Below are 25,016 nucleotides of genomic sequence, written 5' to 3' on the forward strand. Positions count from 1 at the left end.
GTACAGTGGTGGGAGAAGTACTCTGATCCATTACTTTAATTTTAGCACCAATACCACAATGCATCCAAAATCCTATTTAAGTAAAAGTACACAAGCATTAACAACATGTTCTTAAAGTATCAAAAGTAAATGTACTCGTTCTGCCAAAAAATGTCCATGGAACTAATATATCATTATGCATGTCCTTATTAGATTAATAATGATGCATTAGTGTGTAAAAGCATTTTATTTTTGTAGCTGGTGAAGGTAAAACTAGTTTTAACTTTATTTTACAGGAACTGTAGTTTAGTCCAGTGTTTTCCAAACTTGGTGTCTGGCTCCTCCAGCCTCACAAGATAAATCTATTTTATATATACATATAGCTTTTCCAGCTTTTATTTTGGACAGAACAAAGGTGGGAGATGGGGAAGACATGCAGGAAGTTGTCACAGGTCAGATTTGAACCCTGGACCTCTGCATAGAGGCATAAACCTCTCGGGGCATGTGCGCCTGCTCTACCACTGACCCAACCCAGCTGTGCCTCACGAGATAAATCTACGGGGGTTGTGAGATTAATATGGGAGGAATTAAGTTCTGCTACACAAATTTGTATTTATTTGTCACACTTTTTGTCACACTAAGATTATATTACTGTGATATTCTGTGGTCAATTTCACCTCTTTGGACCTCAAACCCTTATTGAATTTAAACCATGTGAGAGGTTCGAGGGGACATGTCCCTTTGGTGGAACTGCTAATAACCCATAGACATTTGAAACATAATAAAGACACTGTTTTTTTAAGTGGTTGTTGTAAGAGGTAAGAGGATTGTGAATCTGTGGTCCATATTGTTTCTTTATGTGAACTCTTACTTTGCAAAGTAACTAATTAATTAAATATTAAATAAATATTAAATAAATAAAATAATGTGAATTCAATAAATTATTGTTATTAAAACTACAATATGTTCCTATGAAATGGGAATTATAAAGTAGCATAACATGAGAATACTCAAGTAAAGTACCTCAAAACTGGAGTAAGTGTAGACAGTTAATTTTCACCACTGGTTATGGATCTGAGGCATAGTCATTTTAAAATATATTAAAACACTGAATGTTTAGTTCAATCAAATCAGGGTTAAGACTCAACATTGAATCAATGCTAAGAAGTGGAAATTACAATTTTCTTGAGCTATGTTTTTCTTTTCAAAGAAAAATGAAATGGCTCCATCCTCGACTAGTTTCTCATTTATGGATGAGGGCTTCATTATATGCCTTTCAGTGGCGATTCTCCATGGAGAAGCATTAAAACTTTATTGACCTACATTAGTTCATGTATTTTTTGGCGTACAGTATGTTTCAAAGCTATTCTTCCTTGCTTTGACTCAATATCTCTGTGGCTGAATGGTTTCCATGGGCAGGTTGTTATCAATGTGTTACCAAGGTGAGTCAGGGAGGTCACGTGACTCCCAGAATAACATAGGCTGCCGTTTGCCTTTCTGTACAACACAGGCGTATCACACACAGCAGGCTGATGATAGATCATTACAGGAAATAGAATATGAAACATACCTTTGTTAAAGTGTGTAAAAGCACCTGTATCAACCTGTTGTTAAGGCTTGTGTTAATCAGTATTGCTGAAAGAAAAAAAAAAGGTGAAGACACAATTTGCTCTGACAAAGTGCCAGCCTGGGTGGTTAAATGACATTTTAAGAACTTCATCTGAATATCCCATTGGACCTAATGAGGTATACATCCTCTCCCCTGGAGCTGAAGTCCTATCTCTGTGGGAACCGACTGATAGCAGGTAGACTTTGCCCTGAAGGGGAACCAACGCTACAGGAAGGACGGCAGAGCTGCTTCCTGGCCGTCACAGCAGAGGTAAGGCACATTAGAATAGATTAGAGCTGTATTTCATTGATTTATGTGAACAGACCTAATTCAGACATCAATAATTACTTAGGTCTTGATCCCTTGTTGAAGACTTGGAAACATGAGGGGTACTTTTTGAATTGCTTAATTCTTCATATCTCGGAAATGATGTTCAAGCCTTTCGGGCTATGTAAGCGAACAGAAACAAAGTCCATTTCATGTCATTCAAATGTTTGAAAATGTTTTTATGCTGTCCTGTCACAGGTTTTGGTTTAAGGCGTTGAGTTGAGGAAGCTGAAGTTATCAAAATGTGGTTTTTGCTGGCAGATTAATCATTACGCCACCACTCATTACTGATATTGCAGGAAGTGTTTATTACCACTGATTAAACCATAGAACGGCAGATTTAAATGTGATGTTTCTGTAAACCGGTTGTGTTGACTCAGTTCTTATCTATATAGTGTAGTCGTGGCTTTACTGATGTTTGTATCATACAGAATTTGTAATTTTGTACCTAATTAGAACTCTGTCTCTTTAATGACTAATTCAAAACCAGAGACCTCACAGAGAAACTGTTTCTCTCATGTCTTCATTATATACAGTATAAAGTAGAATCACTGACTTCACTGTCTCTGTCCTTTTTGATGACAACTGCCTTTCCTATGAGAGTGATTAACCACAACCTATTTGCCCATTAAATATACATACAGCTCAATTAAATTGAGGCTTAAGGCCATAATTATGGATGTTAGTCATGGATGGCTCTTGTGTTTGTGTGATGCATCATTTTATAATTACCCATTTATTTGTTCCACTCTGACATTGCTCCATCAGCCAATTTAACATCACTGATGAAAACGCTGAGGCTGTTCAAAAGGATGCTTTTGTGTTCTAAGCCATGACCTTAACTTACATGTGTGTCCAACCTTTCTTCTCTGTCACTTTGTACCTCAGTTGATGAAAATATCTGCTTACTTTTTGCGGAATGGACAAGACTAATGGCTGCAGCAATGGTGGTTATGAACCTCATCCCCCTCCGTACAATACTCAGGACTACGGACAGACCACTTACACAGGGATGAGCTATCAGGTTAATTGCTGTACTAGAATATTTTTCTTAGCATCATTGCAGAAAAGGGAATGAGGTTGTGAGCTTTAATCAGCTTTTTCTTTTCTATTAATTTTGGATTAAATGTCAAACTAATCACACACTACCAGCCTTTGATCATGGGATCATTATAAAAACCTTACACAATGTCCACATGCACTTTCAATTACATATGGATGATTTTCTCTCTTCGATACACTAACAATAGATTGATTTTTGTTCAGAAGTATAAGATTCTACGAGTGTTACTTGAACCACCTGTGTTGTTGAATCAGGTGGGGAATGGGAACGTTGCAGTGATCTCCCCTCCTGGCACCTATGATAACACGGTCCATCCTGGGGGCATGGCAGCAGCTGGAGGCGACTATCCATATGGTCGAGCTCCACCAGACTACTGTCACGGCTTAGAAGACAGCAGCTTCAGCGACGCTGCCGTACGAAGAGGTGAGGGCTACAAGAACAGGGCCATGGGCAGAGGGAGAAACCGAAAGCGAGATAAACCATTATGTTTCTGTTTGCATGGTCGGTGCTGAAAAACGAATAACCAATTTGTACCCTGCTCATTTGCTTTGCAGCGTTTTTTTGGAATTGATTTGAAATTGAAAATTGTTCCCTAAACTCTGCTGTACCCTGCCTCATCTCCTCACCTCCCACGCAACGCAAATCATTTTGAATGAGAGGTTAAAATGTGTGTTTGGTGAAAACAGAACCATTTCATATTGTCATGAAGCACAAACAACCCCACAGTACCTGTCATTCTGCTTTACTCTGGCAGATATTTTTTTGTTAGTTTGTTGTTGTTGTCTGCCTGTCTTGTCTCACTATGTGTCGGTGTCAATCTTTCTGTCCAGGCTTCATAAGGAAAGTCTACTTGACTTTGATGATTCAGCTGCTGGTGACGGTCGGGATCATCTGTGCTTTTCTTTACTGGTGAGACCCTTTTACACAAGGAATATCCTTCAAAAAAAAGACATGAATCCATGTCAGGCACCTATCCATCAATCAACATTGAGTCTAGTCTGGCGGTGTTTAAGAGCACCCAACATCACACAGGAGCACAAGTACCATAGTTGTCCCCACAAAAACTCTGAGCAGGCAACTCGCCTGCACTGCTCAAATCTCCATAAACAAGAGGTGAGACGAGATGGTGGAGGACCAAAGGACATTTCTGCCACATATTTTTTTCCTTGCAGTAGTTTGAAAGCTTTATATGTTCTGTATAATATATATGGTAGGACCCTACTACAGTTATTCCTTTTCATAAATTGCATTCAGCTCCAATGTGCACAATGCTCTGTCCTCTGTTAATATTTAATAAAATCATTTTACTGCCTCTATCAAGTAAATGCCTCTATTAAACACTTCCCTCTCCCCCTTATTCATCTGGAATAACAGGGATGCTCTGAGGAAATGGACATGGGCCAACTACTGGTTCTCCTACACCATGATGTAAGCTGTCAACATTCAGTTAGATTGTCTAGACACCACACACTCTCTTACTTTAACCAGTTTGACCACCTACAAAACTGTCGGTGAGTAACCTAAATGAAAATGTCGCCCATGGAAGTAAATCAAACATCTTCACCCATCCCAATCCGTAATGCACACACTGAATTCACATATTGAACATTGTTTTTTGTGTGTGTTCCTAGCCTTTTTATTTGTTATTTACAATACACTCTATATTTTCTGTGAAACAGGGCGGCGGTGATGGTGCTCATCATAGCCTTGTCCTGCTGTGGCAACCTCCGTCGTCAAGTCCCCCTCAATTTCATTGCCCTGGGCCTGTTTGTAAGTAGAAGCAGTACCAGCCAGGCATCAAATTAAACCCACACCTGCTGTATTTCACTTTTTTTTGGGGTCATGTATTTACTTTCCATCTCTCTCTCTCTCTCTCTCTCTCTCTCTCTCTCTCTCTCACTCTCTCTGTCTCAGACTATTGCAGAGGGCCTGATGCTTGGATCTGTGGCAGCGTAAGTGTTTGTTTCCAAGAATGAATTCCCACCTGATGCTGACTCATTTACACAATAATAACCCTATCTCATCCATATGTGATAGAGTGTTGGATACTGGCAATGAAGCCATCGAGACCTGATACGATGTTATCATTGCTGGTTTACCAAATTGTGAAGCATGTGGAATCATATTTTCAGCGGAAGATAAATCAAAAGCATCACAAATAGTTCCAAACTGTGCCAGTGCCCGTATGATCACGTGTCACCTTTTCCATCTGTGACACATTTCGTCTTCTAGCAGCTTTTCACTCTGACAGTAAAGGCATCAGTTGCAGCCTGATTATCAATAATACATTCAAATTATAATATTAATAGGACATTGCCATAACTGTAACTGATATGAAATGTTCATAGGCAATATATTATGCAATGCACGTCCAGAGGGGGGGGGGTCCCTGTCATCACTCTAGTTTAGACACATAATACAGACTATGGAATGAAATAATACCTCATTTCTTCTATAAGAAAGTAATTTTTCTCTTTTAGGACAGAACACAACCCTACTGGTCATGTCTCTGCCTGCTGAATAGTTTGATACTATGGGGTGCCGTTCCCACTGCTTATCTGTTTGATATTTCTGTCTTCAGGTACTTTGATGCAGATGCAGTTCTGTGGGCTGTGGGAGCAACAGCGCTGGTGTCCTTTGCTTTGACCCTGTTTGCTCTGCAGTCAAAGGTAAGATCTGTCACACACCCTGAGCTCCGTTTGCAGTGCAGCCAAAAGGGAAATTTCATAAACTACGACATTGCTATGCAGTCAGTGGTAAATGTCCATATACTGAGCTGTGCTCCCTGTGCAGTCAGAGGGAAAGTGTTAAGCTGAGCTGTTGGCCAGGTTCTCTCATACAGTGTTTGCTATATGCAGTCCCCAGCAAAGGTTTAAGAACTCTGATGGCATTAATGTCCACGCAAAGTTATGATTACTGCTGAGATCAGTGTATTCGTCAATCAACTTATTTCCTTATGTCCAGTGGTGGGACACAGTTAAACCTCTGAGCTGTCAACATGCTGGCAGAGGCTCCTACCAGTCTTGAGTTCAGAAATGGCCTTGAGCCTTTTGTTATTTCCTAAATCTCCCCCCCCCCCTTCCTTTTTTGTCTGTCTCCTTTCTCCATGAACTGTGTAATAAAGTACACACGCTCTGAGATTAATCTTTCAAAGGGCTGTTACAGGGACGCACCGGTAGACAGGATGCTCCTCCAGACAAATATATTTTAATATTGAAAAGGTAAACACTTGCATTCCTGATTTCTCAGCAAAAATCTAATCTGACAGTAATAATTAAACAACTCTGTTATATCAAATTGGACCCTGACCTAGTTTCTTCACCATTTAATTTAATTGTTAATATGTAAAAACTTGTCCCAGGTATTGTACAATGATGCCACTTGGTTTATATGAAATTGCTCCCTTTATGCTTCCAGAAGGGACATTTAAAAGTGGCATTACAAGAGTTAGCAATTGGCTCATATTCAGAACAGAAGTAGTCATAGAGGCAGTAGGTCAAAACATTACAAGTGAATTAGATTCACATTAAATTACATTCATTCTAACATTCAATTAGAATTCAAATTGCATTTAGAGTCCCTCTTAATTGCCTCTAAATGCAGTTTGGCATTTCACACATTTTGCCACTTATTTTGTCTGAAGGAGCTGCAGAGATTAATTCTTCTGCTCAGATTGGATCAATCAAGCTAGCAGGTGTCTAATGATTATACTGAGAATACATGTGTTCTTAAATGCTCTCTGCTCATTAGTAATCTGTAGAAAGAAGGTCTAAATCGCCTGCATATAGAGAGGAAAACAGATATAAATAGAAAAGGTGGCTGCACCCTCAACTCACAATAAAGTTTGTTTTATGGGCCGAGTGAGCGGTCACCACCGTAAACACTTTTGGTTTATATTTTTTATGACTTTACGTTTATCTTGCAGATTCCAGCACCTCTTGCTCTGCAGTTAACGCTGTGCCAAAGCCTTTTTTTTTGTCTCTGTCACTGTGATATAAATGTCATGCAGGCTGCCTTGCACGTTTAACCAGTAGCTCTTCCGGTTATCAGTGTTAGTGATTCTCCTGTTGTGCCATCTGACATCTTATTTTTTTTTTTCTATCTGAAAAGGCCATGCATGCCAAAAGGCCCCCCCCCCCAGCTCTATGCCGGTGTTGCAGCTTGTTGATTAATTATCCAGGATCACTGCATCCAGAATAAGTCTGAATTTTCATCTGTGTTGAACTGCAATATGTCTTCATCATTTAGTCATCGGCGGTGCTTCACAGCACGGCTGCAATGCAGACGGCCTTGAGCGCCCTTGCTTTTACAGCAATGATGAGAGTAAATAAGAGATGTTCCGTCTACTGTTTTCTGTTCGAGAGGCTTGTCACATTCTCTCTCTCTCTCTTCTCCCCTTTCTGGCACCAGTGGGACTTCACCAGATTAAATGGGAGCCTGTGGGTGTTTGCCTGGACCCTCTTTTCATTTGCATTGCTGTGTGGAATCCTCCGATCGCAGGTAGATCAAGAAGCCGCTGTGTTTGCAATAAGGACAGGTTTGAAATGAATTCCGGTTGTGTGTGCAGTCAGAAGCAGACAGTACGTACAGCCTCATAGCTTTTATCCCCAGGATGTTCTGGCACTGACCTGTGTGCTGAGCAGACTATAAAGAAGAGAGCATGCACTCTCAAACCTCTCAGGGGCTCCACTGATCTCAGACTGATGCATTTAAATGAACCCTGCTGTTTACTGTGACGGCTGTTAGTGTTTTAGCCCTAAGCACAAAGCGTCAGAAACAAGCATTCCATAGATTTAGAACATAAAATAAACACTGCTTTCTTAAGCATAGTGTTTGCACCCATTATCAAACCTTCACCATAATATTTACTGTACAGAATAACTAGAATAGAAAAAAGGGATAAAAGTATGCTCACTTTCACAGCTACTGCGTTTAAAGGATGAAATATTGTGTGTGCTGCTAGCACACTGTATCATTTCACTGAGATAGAAAATAAAAATGTAATTTTAAAAGCTGAAATGGAGATGTTTTTTTGTTTTATGTTACAGCCTAACGTAGAAGAAACAATCACAAATCAGTATAAAATCAGTAATGTTGCTGAATGCCTCTGCTGATTCTGTGTCTCTGATTCTTTGAACAGTATCTTTACATCTTGTACGCCTGCCTGGGAACCTTGCTCTTTTCTTTGGTAAGTACATTTAAACTTTATTGACAGAACATGTTTTTTCTGTAACACAGGTTGCATGGGAAAACTGAAAATGACCTTTAAAGTAAAAGAAACCACCATCAAAATAGGTCTAATGTCAGTTCAGAGTATGCAATGTAAGATTTGATCCCAGCCTGCCTCCAATGTTTGTCGCAGTAGTTAGTGTAAAGAGAAAGACTTTGATGTCCTTGTGCCCTTTAATTTCAATTATGCACTGTTTAACAGCAGCAGTCTACATTCTCACAGCCACCTCTCTGCATGCCTTTGGCATTAACAGCAAATGTTGTGACCTGTCCCGTCAGCTGGTGGAACAAACTGCTATTGCACACAGAGCTTAACAGGCTGTCAGCAGCAAGTCACAACTTACCTTCAAGCCTTCAGGATTATTTACATGGCCTGTTTATCTGTGCAGTCCCCTCTCTTAAAGATTAGAAATAATGCCAGTGTGTTCTTTCAGACCGATTCCTGTAACTGGCTCTCTTTCTCTTTCATCACACAAACACACTGTCCTCACATGTCAGTGTTGGTCGTGTTGAAACAACTCTCATCTCTCTGTCTTTCTGCAGTATTTGGTGTTTGATACCCAGCTTATCCTGGGTGGGAAACACAGGAAGTATGAAGTCTCTCCCGAGGAGTATGTGTTTGCTGCTCTCAACCTCTATTTGGACATTGTCACCCTGTTCCTCCTGTTGCTGCAGCTCATTGGCCTGTGCCGCTAACATTGAACCTTGTTGACAGGCCTCCCTAAAGAAACACTGAAACTCTAGTCAAGCACATCATGTATTTAGGTTCACATGGAATGAAGATTCACAGCCCTCTGTTAGTCCTCCAGACATCTGCTGTCATATTTAATTAGGCAGGGGTCTGTACAGGTTTGATTGATAGTCATGTGTCAGGCTTTATGTTGTTACGGCAATGTGCTGTGTGCTACATTTGGGACTTTTAAACTGCACCAGCATGCATTTCTACCCAGAACTTCCATTTTAATGTACTTAATATTTGTTTCTATGATTATGTCACTTTTTATTATCAGTCTTCTGTAGGAAAAAACTGAAACTTTAAGGCAAATAGAAAGTGCTTAAAATCTAATGTTCTCTCAGAATGTAGATACTGTATCTCAATGACTAATTCATTTAAAAAAATAAAAACACATACAAATTAAAACTCAACACGTAGTTTATTGGCATCACACATCAAACATTTTTCATATAAAGAGGGAATGTATCAAGTATAGACTATGAAAGTGCAAATAGCATTTCAAGGATTAGTTGCTTTACAATAGAAAATCTCAGCGAGTTACAAAATGTTATATGCCATTTTAAAATAAATCACTTGATCATTAGAGTGGAAATACAAAGATGGTACAAATTCCATTTAGACTTGTACCCATTCCATGCACAGCATACTGTTAGCCAAAAAGTGTGATCTCTTCTGTTAAACGCACTTCCATTAACCAAATCCAACAAAGTTAGCTCCACTAACCATATGGCACTCAGTTTCACAACTTCAATCCACTGTTTAGATTCAATGTGGCTCTATAACGGCGGGGGGGAGGGGGTGATGGGGGGAAGCAATGTTTTCAATCAGACTTTAGTCTGTGCAAAAACACAATTAAGTCTTCAAGGTAAAACACTGCTGATCAATGTGTCATATTAGTTATTCACAATCCATTTTTGTCAATGAATTCAATTGATTTTAAATATATACCTACTTTATATTGCAACTTTCCTCCATTTTAGTGTCTTCAGGTAAGATACATGATAAGCATACAGTAAGTCAGCTCATTCCAAGTCACTACAGGGATTTTAGTTTCTAAATCACAGAAAAACATCTTTGTTTAATCATTGGGAACAAGATTTGATAGTATGACATTAACTCATTAAACCAAATCATATAAAATCTGTGTTATCTGTTTATATTATACTACTAAAACAAAAAAGCCTCATGCTACAAATATTAAGATGAGAAGACTCAAGACCTCATGTTTGCACAATATAAACTTTATGCGAGAGAAATAACTTTAAGGTAACAGGTGTTTGTTTTTTTTACACTGTATATATTGTGTAAATAGCACTCAGAAAAATGTGTGAAAAGGAATAAAAGAACGGTGATTGACATGAAGGCACTGTATCTCTAACTGCGTCGACTAGAGAACCGTTTCAAAGACGTGTTTGAAATGAAATACACATTCATGAATTCTCCATGCATTACCCTGCAGCCTGGGACATCTGTGGAGCTCTATGAAGGCTTTGCTTATTACACTTAAATAGGACCCAGAGATTAATTACAGTGACTAGGGCATGATTAACTAATTCACCAAAGTCTGGATGAGATTGCCTGATTATCTCGCTCACTGGCCTTTCCTGCAGTACATAAACAAGACTACTCACTGTCTACTTATTCTGTCACGCTCCACATCCAGCTCCAGTACTCAAACATTAATTTAAGCGAGCTACAATGGAATTTAGAATAAACTGAACTGAATGACACTGAACGGCCCCTCTGGGCCCGTCAGTGTTTGTTGTTTTTGAAGATCATTGAAAGTATGTTAGGATTGAGGCTTTGAGATGAATAACCATTGGCGCATTAAATTAGAAAAGTTTTTGAGAAAATCAACTTTTGGATAATTAATCTAAATTGTTGTGTCAACGTTTCACATATTAAAGTACACAACCATTATGGACTTAAAACTACAGATTTACACAGCACACTACAGCTTTACGATTGTGGGATTTTAAGTAATCGCACAGCCGCAATCAAAAATATGGCCGGCGACATTCACATTTTAGTTTATCTGAGAAGTTGAGATTGTAATAAGCAGGCACAATTTGCATCAAAGAATCCACTTGGTGACTGCAAACTGTGCTTTTGCTAGTCAGTGTTTGGCACCTATAATGTTCGCAGCTTTGGACAGGAGTGACAAATATCTCCCGGCCAGTATCCCACAGATTAAATATTGGAACAAAGTATTAATCTGCTCATTTGCACAGTTGAAAAACCTCCCTCAGACACATACAGTAGGTTTTTACTCCAGTGGAAAGTAATAATAATACCAGCACTATGCCTACGTCTCTATATCTTCTCTTAAATGGACTTCATATTTTTTTATCACTACATACTAACTTTAGAAAATATACCCTTGAAAAACTGTTATCAAATGTAATCTCTCCTTCAGTTAGTGCTTTCTTTACAGGAGGACTGGTTGGCTGACAAAGCAGTTAACGCAGGAAACCAATCTGAATGCAATGCTAGACCAACCTAATAGTCTAAATACGTCTTCCCCTACTTTCCAACCCAGTACGAACAGACATAGTCTTTATTCCGTTGCACCTGAATAACTACTACACACGTTTCCTCACATCTATTTAAATCGCAATCTGTAGTGGTTTTTGGCCTCTCCAAAAAAAAAATAAGCTCCTTCCTATCTTAGCTAATTAGTTCATACCAAGTGCACTTGGTCCTCCCACTCAGAGGAGCTGGTGCTGGCCAGCTGGTCGGATACAGATTCACATTGCGGAGTGTCGACACGGCAGACTTTCGAACCTCGCCGTTCACCATTGTCTCCACTTGCATCGAGGGGGGCCATGTAAGGTAGCGGCATGGTGTCCATCCCCACTAGATCTAACTGGGTCGGCCTCTGAGCAGCAGCGCACTCCTTTTCCTTCATGTCGCTCTGTTTCTGAGAGCAGACACCCACATCTGACATCTCTTCCTGAGGTTCCCTGTTTTCAGGATGCCCTTGCCTTTTTCGCCATCCTGAAGGCCCCCTTCTCCACCCGCATGGAGTGTGCCAACGTTTGAGTCAGTGTCAGAGGAGGTTGAGGGGACAAGGGTGATACCTTGAGGATTCATGTCGTGGAACCATGCCATGATGTTGCCCAGCAGGTTGGCGTTTGCTACTAATGCAGAGGAAGAGGAGGGGTCGTGGCTGCCGCACGTGGTCGAGTCTAACGTGTCACTGGAAGAGGAGAAGAGGCCCGTCGATGAGTTGCTGCCCCCTGGAGCCACTGGTATCGGCACAGAAGCGCCGTAGGCCCGGTGGTGACTGTCTGAGCGCTGTGCAGAGGCAGCAGAGTACTGGATGCTGATGTTGCCAAGTCTAGCCATGTTATCTCCCAGCTCTAGCAGTTCTGAGCTGCTAAGAGAAGCTCTGGGAAGAACCTCTACACCTGGAGCACACTGTTCAAGCTTAGAAGGCAGGGAGGTGCCGATAGCGCAGAGTGATGCTTCATTAGCAAGGGTGTCGTGGTTGGAGGCAAACCCTGCCATGGCCGAGTCCTGGAGTGACAGCTGAATGGCCAGTAGAATGTTAGGGTCATCGTCATCCAAAGAACCTAGACCCTGCAAATACATCCAGAATACAGTGTCTGTGATGAAAGCCAAACCAATATCATCCACTCACAGAGCTACAGCAGTTTTACACCTGCAATGCAAGCGCCACCTATTGGCCAGGAAAGTAAAAGCAGCGTCGGTTAGAACTGCAGATGGAGACATGCTGTGCGCTATCTACAGACAAGGAAAATAATAGCAGGCAATGGCAGTTTTTTCTTTTCCTTTTATGTCTGCTGTGTTGATGTTTGTTGCATGGTAAGAGATAAGGTTGGCGATAGTGTGCGTTTCTGTTGTCAAACAAATGAAATAACATTGATTTAGTTTAAGCCCATTTTCCAAAGCAGCTAGGAACTGTAGTTTTTAGCAATCCAGAGAAATTATGTATTTGTAGGGGATTATTTTTGGCTGTGGATTTGGTGCTTTAGTCTTATTGGCATCAGGACAGAGCGTGTAGGCTTGGGGGGGGGGTGCAGGTGAACGTTCATTATAAGGTGAATGTTCATTGTGATAAGAAGATGGAACATGACACTCAGTAGTTTTTGGCAGTCTTAACATCTTAAATGTAGGAGTTTTACTTATTTTGTATATTATTCACATTTATTTAATTGTTTATTTTACCAGACAGAAACCACAAGACATTACTGACACCAAAGGCGAGACCATACTCCGTATTCATTTAAATTTGTTTTATACTCAAACTGTCAACTAGATTCTTAGGCCCTATTTCCCCTGGATTTTTACTGTGCATTCAATCTTCTACATTTAGTATAATTTAACAGTGTACAAAATGATGGAAGTGCATTAGTCTTTTGAGAATATTAGTTACGATTGCCTTCAGAGAAAGGAAAAAACTGGTCAAGCAAAGTTGACATTATCAAGCTAATTCAGTTAGATTAATGCTGTACACTTTTGACATTATCCTAACAATTGTAAAGGCTGAAAGCCTTGAACTGAGATATAAATGGCAACTCACCATCAGATGATGTCTATGTCCACCTCCGACATCATGTCCGTCTTTGTAGAAAAAGAAATGGACAAAACACCCACAGTCATTAAACTGAATGTTTACAGCAGCACCAATTTAACCAATTGCTAATAAACACTTATGGGGAAATCCCCTTTATTTTAGTGAACACTGCGGATATATCAAGTCAACCTGACAGAGTATGTGCCTTCAATTTCCCCGGGAAATTCATTAATTCCGTATCTTCATCTGAAATCAATTAATCCTTCCTGGCTCAACAGAATCGTTTAGCTGGCTTCAAAACCGCAAACTCCGTCCCTCTTTAATTCCACACAGCTAAAAACTAAGCAGCACTGTTATGGACAAGACTGATGGATTAGAAATATTGGCTTATTGAACTTAAGCAGTTGTGATTTTCCAAAGTTTGGGCCACTTGGGTTCTGTAATGTACAAATCATTATCAAAAACTGAGGGAGGATGACTGGATGAATGTAGTTTTATTTAATGCATACGTATTATTTAATCATAGACTAGAAAACTTGACGATTTCACTAGCATGCATTGCATTAACATTGTTTTTTTATGTACTGTCTAACACCCATGTCCGTTGCATCCCTCCTCTCCTCATAAACAAATCTGTACTGTCACTAAAAAACATTGCCTTCGTATACCTATATGTAAAAACAAGCCAATCACAACAGGGAATTGTAAGCTCACATGATCCACATGTATTATTATCATTGGGTTATAGAATTAGTTAATGAAGGATTTATCTTTGCAAATAACAAACTGTGACAAATTACCCAACAAATGGCGGTCCACATATGAGACCAACACTAAAAAAAAAAACATGGAACCCGTAATGGAATTTCATGTATGTTCACTGCAGTACCAAAAATGCTGTCGCTGGAGTCATCAGGGTCAGGTGTGTTGCTACGGAGACTGGACATGTCGCCTCTCCTTCGCTGCCTATGTCTCCGTCTGTACTGGAACTCTGCATACTCCTTAAACAACAAAATAAAAAAAAGCATAACACATTTCTTTCTATTGCGTATTTCAACAAATGCTCTAATCCTGCAGTATAACCAGCCATTATGTCTTTAACAGTCCTCACCAACATACTGCTTTCTGGCCTGTGCTACAGTGCTTTTTCCTTGATACCTATCTGTGTGCTTTTTGTTAAAGGCGAATTTGTAAATTAGTAACTTTGATTCAAGTAGTGAAGCAGTTTGCTCCTAGTGTGGTCTGGGTGTTCTGTTCCAGGAAACATCAGCACTGAGAGCTCTTTCAAACCCTTTCATCTCTGAACCAAGGCTTCAATCATTCGCTCCTGTCTAGACCGGATCGCTCACTCACTCACTGGAAGGGAATTGGAAATTAAGCATGAGGATTGAGGTTCAGACGTTAACACTACTACCCGTGTGTATGCCCAACTAATCTCAAAAGCAACCAGAATACCTCATCAAATGGGAAATTATTATTAAAAAGTAAATCAAATATTCATTCACTGGCTGGTTTTAAAAAAACTACCCAAACTCTCCTCAACTGGCATCCGAGTTAGTCATCTAAGAGTTTTCTGTCTTAATTTGATGCTCTAATATACTTTGGACCAAATTCTCTCTAAGTCCCTGATTTTAAAAACAATAATCAGAAAGAATTTAAAGTACATATTTTGTAGTTGTATAGTAGCATATCTGTCACTATTATGACGAACAAAACTCAAATCTAATCTAAATGTCTGGCACGTTATCACTCAGGGGAGTTTATGTAGAATCAATTAACACAGACTGTGTTTTACACAGCGTGTCTAAATGAAATTACAAAAAAGCCCTATGGTGTCAAGATGTGTGTGTGTGTGTGTGCATATGGCTGCCTTTCTAATGATAGGATATCTACGTGCGTGTGATGATTGCTTGTTTTAAATTAACAATGCTGATAACTAATATGTATCAAGAGACTGAGATTCAATTATTTGATGTTGTGAGAAGATGAATGATCGAAGGCAGCCTAATTAAGACATAAAGAGTTTTACAGGAAGTATATACGTAGTTTAGGCATATCCTACATATATAGTCTTTCAGTCTGAAAACACAGTGTAGACATGGCATCGGCCTTCTTAGTTTCACTTCAGACCACGCTGGAGTTTTTTTGGAGAGAAAGAAATTCTACAAAGTAGGAATCAAAGTTTCGGGGTTCTGCTTGGATCAGATGGGGCTCGTAGTGCTCAACTTCAAAACCTACAGAATAATTTGTAAACTGGCAAAAAACCCATGTCTACTCTATCCTTTGGTTGTAGACCAACATGAAAAAGTCAAATATACTGAACTTGCGCATCTGCATATCAATACCTCAGGAAATAATCAACTGCATTCTTCATTCACTCATCTCATACATTGGCAAAATTCAATGAGTCACATTCATATAATCAAGATGGTCTTTCAGCCAAACACTGTCTTTTTATGTTTCCAGCGCTCTAAAAATAGCCCACTATGAAGGGATCTGCAGGCATTGTAAGAACCATGGAGCGGGCCATCTGTAGCTGTGCCTGTGAGGCAGTCATCAGGCTTTGATTATTACTATAGTGTTCCCATTAACAACTGCAGCTAAGAGACAAAGACCCTCAATTAGGTGGATAAAAATAAAAACGCTTGCTTTTGTATTTATTTCTCTTTTAGTGTGGCTTGGATACTTCCTCATAGATACACATGCCAAAAATAATCTGTTGACAACTCTGTTATTTAAATAACAAGAAAGGGGGTGGAGGTGAGATGAGCATCTCACATTGATCATTTGTTTGTTTTCTAAAGATAAGTCACATTTTCTTTAGTGTCCGGCCTAGCTCAATTAAATCTTTCATTGTGGCTTATTTACTTAGCTTATGCACATGTGTGTGCTTCAGTTAGCTTGTACGCTCTGTGTGTGTGTGTGTGTGTGTGTGTGTGTATATATATATACTGTACATACAGACTGCTTATTTTGTTCAGCAGTGACTGTTTACTCATTAAACCTTGAGTAAACAAAAGCTTTGCAAAGCATTACCTATGCCTCACTGCACAATGCTGAGCAGGCAGGAGTTTCAAATTTCATTTATCAAACTGGCAGACAAGACTGATATTGTCATTTGTTTTCCTGTCAAAGGGGAAATGCCTGCTTTATGCTCTTAAAAGGTGTGCACAATAAGTTTGATGCGAGATTTTCATATTTGTATCGTGTTATAAGGAGCCTAAGGACCCTTAGGAGAGCTGTTAAGCTGAGTGAATGGGTTCCAGATGAAAAGCCCATATGTTTGAAATCTGCCACAGTCTAGAAACTAAACAATAAAAGACACGTAGAATAGTCACTGCAGTTGATTGTCTTGTGCACCACTATTGAGTGCATGCACAAAGCTATGTAGAAAAAGGAGGCAGGTCAATAATCAAACCATTATGTGGTTGACAGTTTTACGACTGTAAAAGTTAACTGCAAATGCCCGTTACTAATGCGCGATGATCAGGAGCAACCTGCTTAGGTGTTTGCCAGAGAACTGTGCTTTTAATCATTCCAACTGGGTGCACAGGGGAACACTGAACCATCTGGCTCGCTCCGGTGTGTTGAATAACATGGTGATCTTTGGGTCACCACAGTTTGTCAGTGCTGTTGCACAGCCAAAGTCAAACCAGCAATATTTAGATATACATACTGACTTAATGAAAAAGGGTATGATGTAATTACATAATCACAATTTAAATTTCTGTAATGAATGAAACCGGATTAGACATTAACAAAGAAGTGCCTGAATGACTGCATAAAATCAAGCACTCCATATTCACGGATAAACTGTTCCATCACTTACAGGTATCGGGTTTCAAGTAACGGGGCACCACTAATCTGTTGAGATATGTTTTAAATCCAAAATGAAAAATATGCATTTGTTCTAACAACACAGATGACATTTTATCTAACAAGCCTTCACTGAGAACTACTGAAGCATGTCTTCTGTTACCTCAGGTGATGCAAAGCCTAAATATTCCCAGTCCCAAGTTCCACCAGCAAAACTGCAAGCGAGGAAGAGACAGAGAGCAGATTTTGTCAGTATAAGATTTTGATTAATTGCTGTAATTTTACATCAACTTAGTCACTTTTGAATATTTAAAACAATAGTCTGATATATTATACCACTGATTTTCATTGTAAAAAATGACATTGACACATCTAGTGAGCATGTCTGTATTTTACCTGCGCCTGGGGGCCTCAGGAGAGTCATTCGGGGCCACTCCCCTGGCTACTGAGGCCAGGAACTCCTGCCTCTTCTGCTGCACCAGACATGCTGCACGGATTATCTTGTGGCGCGGCGTTCGTAGATAAGGCCGGTTAACCTTTTGTGCCAGGTCCTCAGTCACCATCTCCAAGTCTGTCTGAGGACAGAAAGAGAGCTGGCTGGGAAACGTATTTAGGAAACTCAGTGAGTGAGTAATTTTAGTATAATATGAATACACAATTTCAAGTTCAACTGTCTCATAAAATAATCTGTTCCATCTGGAGTGATTTAAGAAGTAGTCCAAGTAACAAGTGAACTACTTTTAGGGCTACTGTGTATGTGTCTTCTAAGATGAATTATTTTTATAAGCCTTTGAGAGACTCTAAGACCAATGGGAGTCTTGCCTTTTCATTTAACTGTATTTAAGGCGACAATATAAAACACAGCAGGTCAGGATATTCCTCGTCTATGCTGGCGATCATAAACAATATAACACTAGATCTTTAATTAAAAGCTGGGTATGCAGGTATAACTGGGGCAGATTGTGAAGACAGAAAGAAAGCTTTAGTCCCACATCTCTAATGGCCTATATAAAACTGGCTGCTGTGAACATTTATCTTTTTTTTTTATTAAGTAGGACTGAAACCTGCATAAGCTCGTAGATCTCTTTCTTTGTGCTTTTGGGCTCCAGAAAGAACCCATAAGGATAAGAGCACTTCAGGATGCGGCGAGTCTTCAAAAGTTCTAGGACCGCATCTTCAATAAATGTAGTGTCAGGTGGGCCTCCTTCCCCTGGGAAAGAGAAGGAGAGAGAATTGAATAACAAAAATGCTTTACTTTTGTAGAAGGCATCTTTTATTCCATCCTAAATTACCTACATGTCCAAGCTACAAAATGCTGAGAAATCCCGAAATCCCGAGAAACAAAGCATATGAAAGAACAGCTCCACTGTACTAAATGCATTGCAGATATTGTACTTCTATATTAAGGGATCTAGCTCGTTGGCAGGGAAGGGGCAGGAATTGTGCCTTTAGTAAACAATAAACGGGAAATTTCTCTAACAGCTTGTGCACATCATGCTCACATCGTGATCTGCTCTTTTGAAAACAACAACAAAACAGCCAGATTCAGATCTGCATTACAATACACAATAGTGATAGTAAATCATAGTTGATTGTAATTTTTGGAGAATTAAACCTGTCAGCATATATAGTATGCAGGATAAATTGTGCAAAACTTCAAATGAGACTTATTAACACTGAGTTATTGACATTTTTCATTTCTCTGTCAGCTGGCAGTCAGACATCTGTAAGTTATACTTATGTCAGTGCCACCACTACAATCAGGATCTAATGAAATTCAAACTGAGCGTTGTGTATCAGAACAAACCTTGGCTATGCCTAACAGGTTGTAATTACCTGCTCTGATTGGCAGTATAGGACCCTAGACAAAGATTATGCATGAAGCACAGCTTTTTGGTAACTTAGAAGTGCCTGCTGAATAATACCTATATTACCCACTGTTAATACATTTTTTAAATCTTTGTTTTCCCTCCTGCCAAAAGCTCAATATCATATGACAAGATTAAAGGAGAATTTCAGTCAATTTCAATATGCAGCTCTGTTTTTTGTAAATTTGGATTGCTGTCAGTAGAGAGCAAAACGAAAACAATCGTTGCTGCCTACACCGTGTTATCTTCCTGCTAGATTTTGCACCCAACAGGCTTAAACAGGGCAAGTTTTAAACGTGTTTTTAGCCTATGCATGTGCAGTTATCCCCTTCCGAGTGAACACAGCAAATCTGACTGCAGAAGATGTGACAGAAAGGCTTGTTTCAACAAGTGTGGACTTCCCCGGGAAAACAAAATAAACAGTGGTATGTGCACTGGCTGAATTAACACAACTTTTATGCCTCTCTGTCATATCTACTGCCGTCGCATTCGCTGTGTTCACTTGGAAGGAATAACTACACATGGCTAGGCACTTGTAATGACATTTTGAACATGTTTAAAGGCTGAAAACAAGTTAAAACCTTGCCCTGTTCAAGCCTGTTGGGTGCAAAATCTAGCAGGAAGATAACACGGTGTAGGCAGCAACGATTGTTTTCGTTTTGCTCTCTACTGACAGCAATCCAAATTTACAAACAACAGAGCTACATATTGAAATTGACCGGCATTCTCCTTTAAGATGTGTCTAAATGTGTGGTAAAGATTGACAGTGTTATGGCAGACTGCACACTCACTTCCACTCAGGGCTCGACTGAGCTGTTCCATCTTCTCTTTGGCTGTTTTTAACAGACGCTGCTCCAGCTATTGTGACAAAGACAAAAGTTCTTAAGTTTTATTGTGGAGTATAAATGTCTTGAGAATACTGTCTGAATAAACAATGAAGAGAGTGTCAGAATATTAGGCTAAATAAATCAACAAAAGGTGGGAGCCAAAGACTATTTTTAATCAAGGCATCGGGATGTCTGATTAATGTTTAACAACGATCAGAGTATGCCCATCTATGAGGCCATGTGCCAGTTTTACTGTACACTAGATGACAAGTTCCCACTGCCTCAACCCCTGCATGACTGTTATTACACTATGCAAAGCAGGCATCATTGGAAAGCAAAGCCTGGCCTGTTTACCTGATAGCTGTGCTCGTGGTTCTTGAAGCGAGTGTAGTAGTGCATAAAACGGTCGAGTTCCTGAAAGCTCTTGTGCTTCTTCTCCGCCTGAAAAACCGTGATGAGACACCAGTCACAGTCAATAAACCCCTGAGCATGTTGTTCCCCTTCATAGAGGAAAAGTGTAGCTACTTGGTTGAGAGCAGTCAGAGTAAGAGAGTAGTGCCACAGGTCAAATCAGTGCTTGTGATTGGGTGGAATGCTAGTGAAGACGGAGAATTAACTTCTTTTCAACTTTGATGAAGGTGGGCGGATTGATTGTGGATGGCTACATTGTCAAGAATCTAGACGTGTGTGTGTGTTCCATCTTACTTATGTAAGCTTCATGGGCTGAAGTGCTTTCCTGAGAGTACTGTTCTACTGTTTGTATTGGTGTGTGCACTTTTTGTAAATGGGAAAGTTACGAATGAGGGAGTGTATGTTTTAAGGTTGGGCTGATTTACTACGAGTTATACATTATTTCTAACTGCAAAGAGGAACTCCACTGACTTTACACATCAAAGTCTGTTTACAAGTCTTGGAAAGACAAAAGTTGTAAAAGTCCTTTTGTGACTCCAGAGGGAGCCATGTGAAGTCTAGAGAATTGCCTTAAGTGATGTCCCTTGGGTCAACGTTGTTTGGAATGGTAGACTACAAGTCACAACAAATAATTTACACAGCACACCTGAATCTCTGACCAAACTGTCAGTGGTCAAGTTGTATTGTGGATAACGTAGTCACAAGTTTTGACACAGGAGAATTGAATTGAATTATGTAGAATTTCTCTGGTTCTGCGATGTGGATTTTGATCCTTTTATTTGTTCATTGTGAGTAAGACAATGTTTTGGGAAAGCAATGCTAAATCAGTGGGGTACTGCTGTAAAGTCACATTTTGGAAAGGGGAGTTTAATGGGCTGAACACATGATGAATGTGATTTTCATCAACTCAACCCCTCTGCTTCTTGATTTTATTTTTTAGATGGACAGGTTAGCTGTGGTAGTGCGCTGCGACTACGTGCAAGTCCCCCCTGTTGTCTGATCAAATTGATCTGATAATATAATAAGTGTCCAACTCTTTGTGCGCGTGTGTGTGTATTAACATGCGCTTGTTGCCCGCTGTGCGCTGATGCTTACATTTCTGAATGCCTTCTTACAGCGGCTTAATAAACGCCGGCTTTCCACAGAAACGTACGTACTTGTGTCATTAGTATGTGAAAAAAAAAGAGATTTTAACTGTGTTGAGCTTGGTTACTGTTCTGTCGGATGAGGGCCGGGTTTGTACAGGAAAATGCGGCCCAATCCGCACTCTGTGCGTGTGTGTACCTCTTCAGTCATCTCCTTTGACTGCTCCTCCACCTGCTGGATGATCTCGTAGCGGGTGCAACGATAGTAGCCTCCTGTCGATGAGCTGTGCTTTTTCCACTCCTCCAGGCAGATCCAGCAGAAGTCATACTTACACTACACGGAGATAATTACAATATTGGTGCCATGGTATGTGAAATGACAGATAAATTCATCCTGCATGCCACAAACACAGAGAAGCGGCTCTCTGCTCCACACACAACATACGCATTGTTATTCCTTGCATTACACTGGCGGAAACCCTGTGATCACTGTCCATCAGTAGCAATATCTAGATGATCATGAATTGACCCCTCCCTCCCCTTACTTATCTTATCTTTTTTGGATTTTTTGGATATTGCAGATCCAGCTGAAGTCATAATTACACTACATGGAGATAATTACCATATTAGACTCATTGGCTGTGGTATGTGAAATGACAGCTAAATTCATTCTGCAGGCCACACACACGCACACACACATTTTCACCTGATGAATTCCCCCTAAAGTAAAAAGACACACTTAACAACTCAGTTGATGTGTGTAACTCCTAATATTATAATGTAGGGACCTCTGAGGATATGAAAGCTAAACAGATTTTTTATATTAGCAAGTCTTATTAAAAAATCCGTTTGAATATCCTTTTTACTGCTCTCAAAATCATAATAACGGTGAAGGATATCTTAAAGAGTCTCTAGACCTACGACTCAATATCTACTCACTTTGTCTCGGTGTTGTCTCCATCTTCTTCCCATCTATTTTTTTTCTTTTACAAATGGCAAAGTTTAATAGACACAGGCATTTGCTCCTTGTAGCCTGTTGCCACTAGAAGCAACTCCAACTACATTTGACATCAGAAAGTCCCATTGGGTTTGGTAGAAAAACAAAACACTGCAGCCACTCCTGGTGTCTTGGAAACACCATGCTTACATGGCACTTCAGAAAAATCAATACTAAATTAAAGAGTGGGAGGAGGGGTTTATGGAAGGACAGAGACACACAAAAAGACAGCGGGACTTGAGATTTTGAAAAATGTGCAGCCAGACCGGAGGGAAGCAAATGGCAGTGAAAAGACAAAGAAATGTTCCTTGGTAACACTTAGTACCGTGTTTCCAAGCAACAGGGGTAAAGCCATCTCTTGCCAGGTAATAACAGGTCAAGAGGCTCAGCCCTCCATGGCCTATCAGCTTGTAAAAGCTGCTCCAATCCTCCCAAACTAATCTCCATCTCTAGTCAGCCTCTTTAACCAGGATGGGGACAGTGGGGGAGGGCTTTCGCAGAGTCATAGCCATGCCAAGTCACAGAGCCAGGCTCAAAAGGAGCCCGGCTCTATTACTTCACTGTGCTCCTTTCATGGCCTGCACTCCAGTGACAGTGGTAGTAACAGAGATACAGTCAGGTAACATGACGCTGTGTGATTAGCAGTCTCACACTCTCCCTGCACCACTAAGTAAGCATGTATCTCCTGGATAAATACAGGACTTTCCAGGTGTGTGATTGATTATTTGTGAGCTTGACAGTATCAAGAGGCCACTTATAAAATCACCTTTTATATTGATGGCTATACTTGGCAGCTTGAACGTGATTACTCATTTTCATCCAAAGAATTGCATTTAACCACCATTATTACGGTCACCTTCACCAGAACAAAAGAGCTTCTTACTTGCACAAATCTGGAGAAAATTGTTATCAGCAATTTCACACAGCAATTGTTCCATACTTAATTTTTTAATCATAAATATAAGGTGAGTCCAAGGTGTTAATTATAACACACTGGAACATCTTCTGTAATGCTTTAAGCAAAGTTACAAGTTCACAGAAGCGTGCAATATATTAGATAATTGTGTTGTGTGAGGTATTTGAAAGTTAAATAAGGCGCACTATCACAATAATCCAAAACCTGTCCTACAGGAACAAATTTAATTAGCTACTATTTTAGATCTTTTGTTTTCCTAAGGCTTCTGAAGTTTAAAGGTAGTAGCTTATGTTTCTCAGTAAACCATCTGTGTGTTTCTCTGATGGCTTGTGTGTTGTTACTGATTCTTCATATTTCCTTCTCATGTTAAACCATTTTCCCTAGTGATGCTCCCACCTAAAACTCTGTCAAAGCCTCGGGAAACCTTACTGTAATTAGGTTTCCGCTGAGGAAATTATAATGACATTATAGAAGATATTTTGTCAGTGCAACTCTCCTCCCTCAGTTGCTCAACTTTCCACTTTGCAGACATTGTGAGACAGTACCTGCAACATCTAGCCTAAGGATGTGGAAAGCAATATCCAAAAAGTCCAAAACAGAACCGACAAGTAAGGGGAGGGGTTGGGGTTGATTCATGACAACCTAGACTTAGCTACTGATGGACAGTAAACACAGGGTTTCCGCCAGTGTACTGCAAGGAATAAGTGTGTGTGTGTGTGTGTGTGTGTGTGTGTGTGTGTGTGTGCGCATCTGCGTGTGTGTGTGCGCGCGCGCGCGCAAGTGTGAGAGAGAGAGAGAGCCTGTATGTGTGACAGTATAAAGTTAGCAGTAACGTTCTAGCTGTGAAAGTACCAGTGCAGTGTGTATATAGTTGTTGGTGAATAAATGATACAAGGACCCAAACCAAGTTTCCCATGTCCAGCTGCAGTTAAAGTGAAGGGGGTTAGCCACGGAGCTAGCAGAGCTTCAGCTCAGGCTTACTTAAGGTGGACTGACCTTAAAGGTGAACCAATTATTCTCTTTTTAGTGACAAGCTGCTCCTCCACTTTACAGTGTTATTTTGTGTGTATTTTATTTAAATTGGCAAGTTTCTAAGACCCAAAAAGACAGCTAGCCTAAGCCTACCAATTTTATTTATGTAACAGGCAGCATTTTTATTTTTTGTGTAACTTTTAACTTGAACTTTAAATTCTTGAAGTCACTAAGAATTGAGAAAACATAAGTAGAAAGTAAGTTTAGCATGAATAAATGTTACCTTTTGTCTTAAGTTTGCCTTTGTGTGTTTACACTGTTGCAATCAGATGATGATATTTTTAAACTATAAAAACTCCATAACTCTATACACACTTTCCACTTTTTTTAAAGCCTGAATTTGTCACACCGCCGTTATTAGCGTAAAGCAGATTGGCATAGATACTGAAAATTTGCACCCTTATGTAATGAATCAAGAATAGATTTTGAATTGAATCTTGACCCCAAGAATCAAATTTGAATGGTGAGATACTGAAAGATTTATACCCCTAACAAATAAGGCTTGAACGTGTTTGTAATTCTCTCCAAATGTTCTTCAATTCAAAACAATTAAACTCATTACCAACTGAAAACATACTGCC

The 25,016-nt window shown here is 39.9% G+C and overlaps 2 protein-coding genes across 3 annotated transcripts in view; one reads left to right on the forward strand and one right to left on the reverse strand.

Annotated features, from left to right (window-relative positions):
* The first annotated feature begins 1,374 nt into the window (after window positions 1–1,374).
* zgc:110410 (uncharacterized protein LOC553618 homolog) lies at window positions 1,375–23,694 on the forward strand. 2 transcript variants are annotated; one of them, XR_004656897.1, is made up of 13 exons: window positions 1,375–1,858; window positions 2,804–2,939; window positions 3,233–3,401; window positions 3,809–3,887; window positions 4,353–4,406; window positions 4,658–4,748; window positions 4,893–4,930; window positions 5,560–5,647; window positions 7,389–7,478; window positions 8,119–8,166; window positions 8,751–9,274; window positions 23,103–23,106; window positions 23,682–23,694. XR_004656897.1 is itself a non-coding variant. In XM_034873481.1 (11 exons), the coding sequence occupies exons 2-11, from the start codon at window positions 2,835–2,837 to the stop codon at window positions 8,901–8,903; spliced, it is 915 nt and encodes a 304-aa protein (XP_034729372.1). In that variant the 5' UTR covers window positions 1,375–1,858; window positions 2,804–2,834; the 3' UTR covers window positions 8,904–9,735. The 2 variants fall into 2 exon arrangements, 1 of the variants encoding a protein (XP_034729372.1); XM_034873481.1 differs by lacking the exons at window positions 23,103–23,106; window positions 23,682–23,694 and having other exon boundaries at window positions 8,751–9,735.
* LOC117945784 (ankyrin repeat and IBR domain-containing protein 1-like) overlaps window positions 9,343–25,016 on the reverse strand; it is a 34,706-nt gene continuing 19,032 nt past the window's right edge. The window contains 10 exon segments of the mRNA XM_034873480.1: window positions 9,343–11,919; window positions 11,922–12,525; window positions 13,490–13,530; window positions 14,373–14,484; window positions 17,463–17,514; window positions 17,696–17,874; window positions 18,364–18,509; window positions 19,959–20,025; window positions 20,349–20,435; window positions 21,690–21,824. Of these exon segments, the coding sequence (XP_034729371.1) occupies window positions 11,624–11,919; window positions 11,922–12,525; window positions 13,490–13,530; window positions 14,373–14,484; window positions 17,463–17,514; window positions 17,696–17,874; window positions 18,364–18,509; window positions 19,959–20,025; window positions 20,349–20,435; window positions 21,690–21,824 (1,719 nt within the window). The 3' untranslated portion in view covers window positions 9,343–11,623.

Source organism: Etheostoma cragini, chromosome 6 (genome assembly GCF_013103735.1).
Source record: "Etheostoma cragini isolate CJK2018 chromosome 6, CSU_Ecrag_1.0, whole genome shotgun sequence".
Lineage (NCBI taxonomy): Eukaryota > Metazoa > Chordata > Actinopteri > Perciformes > Percidae > Etheostoma > Etheostoma cragini.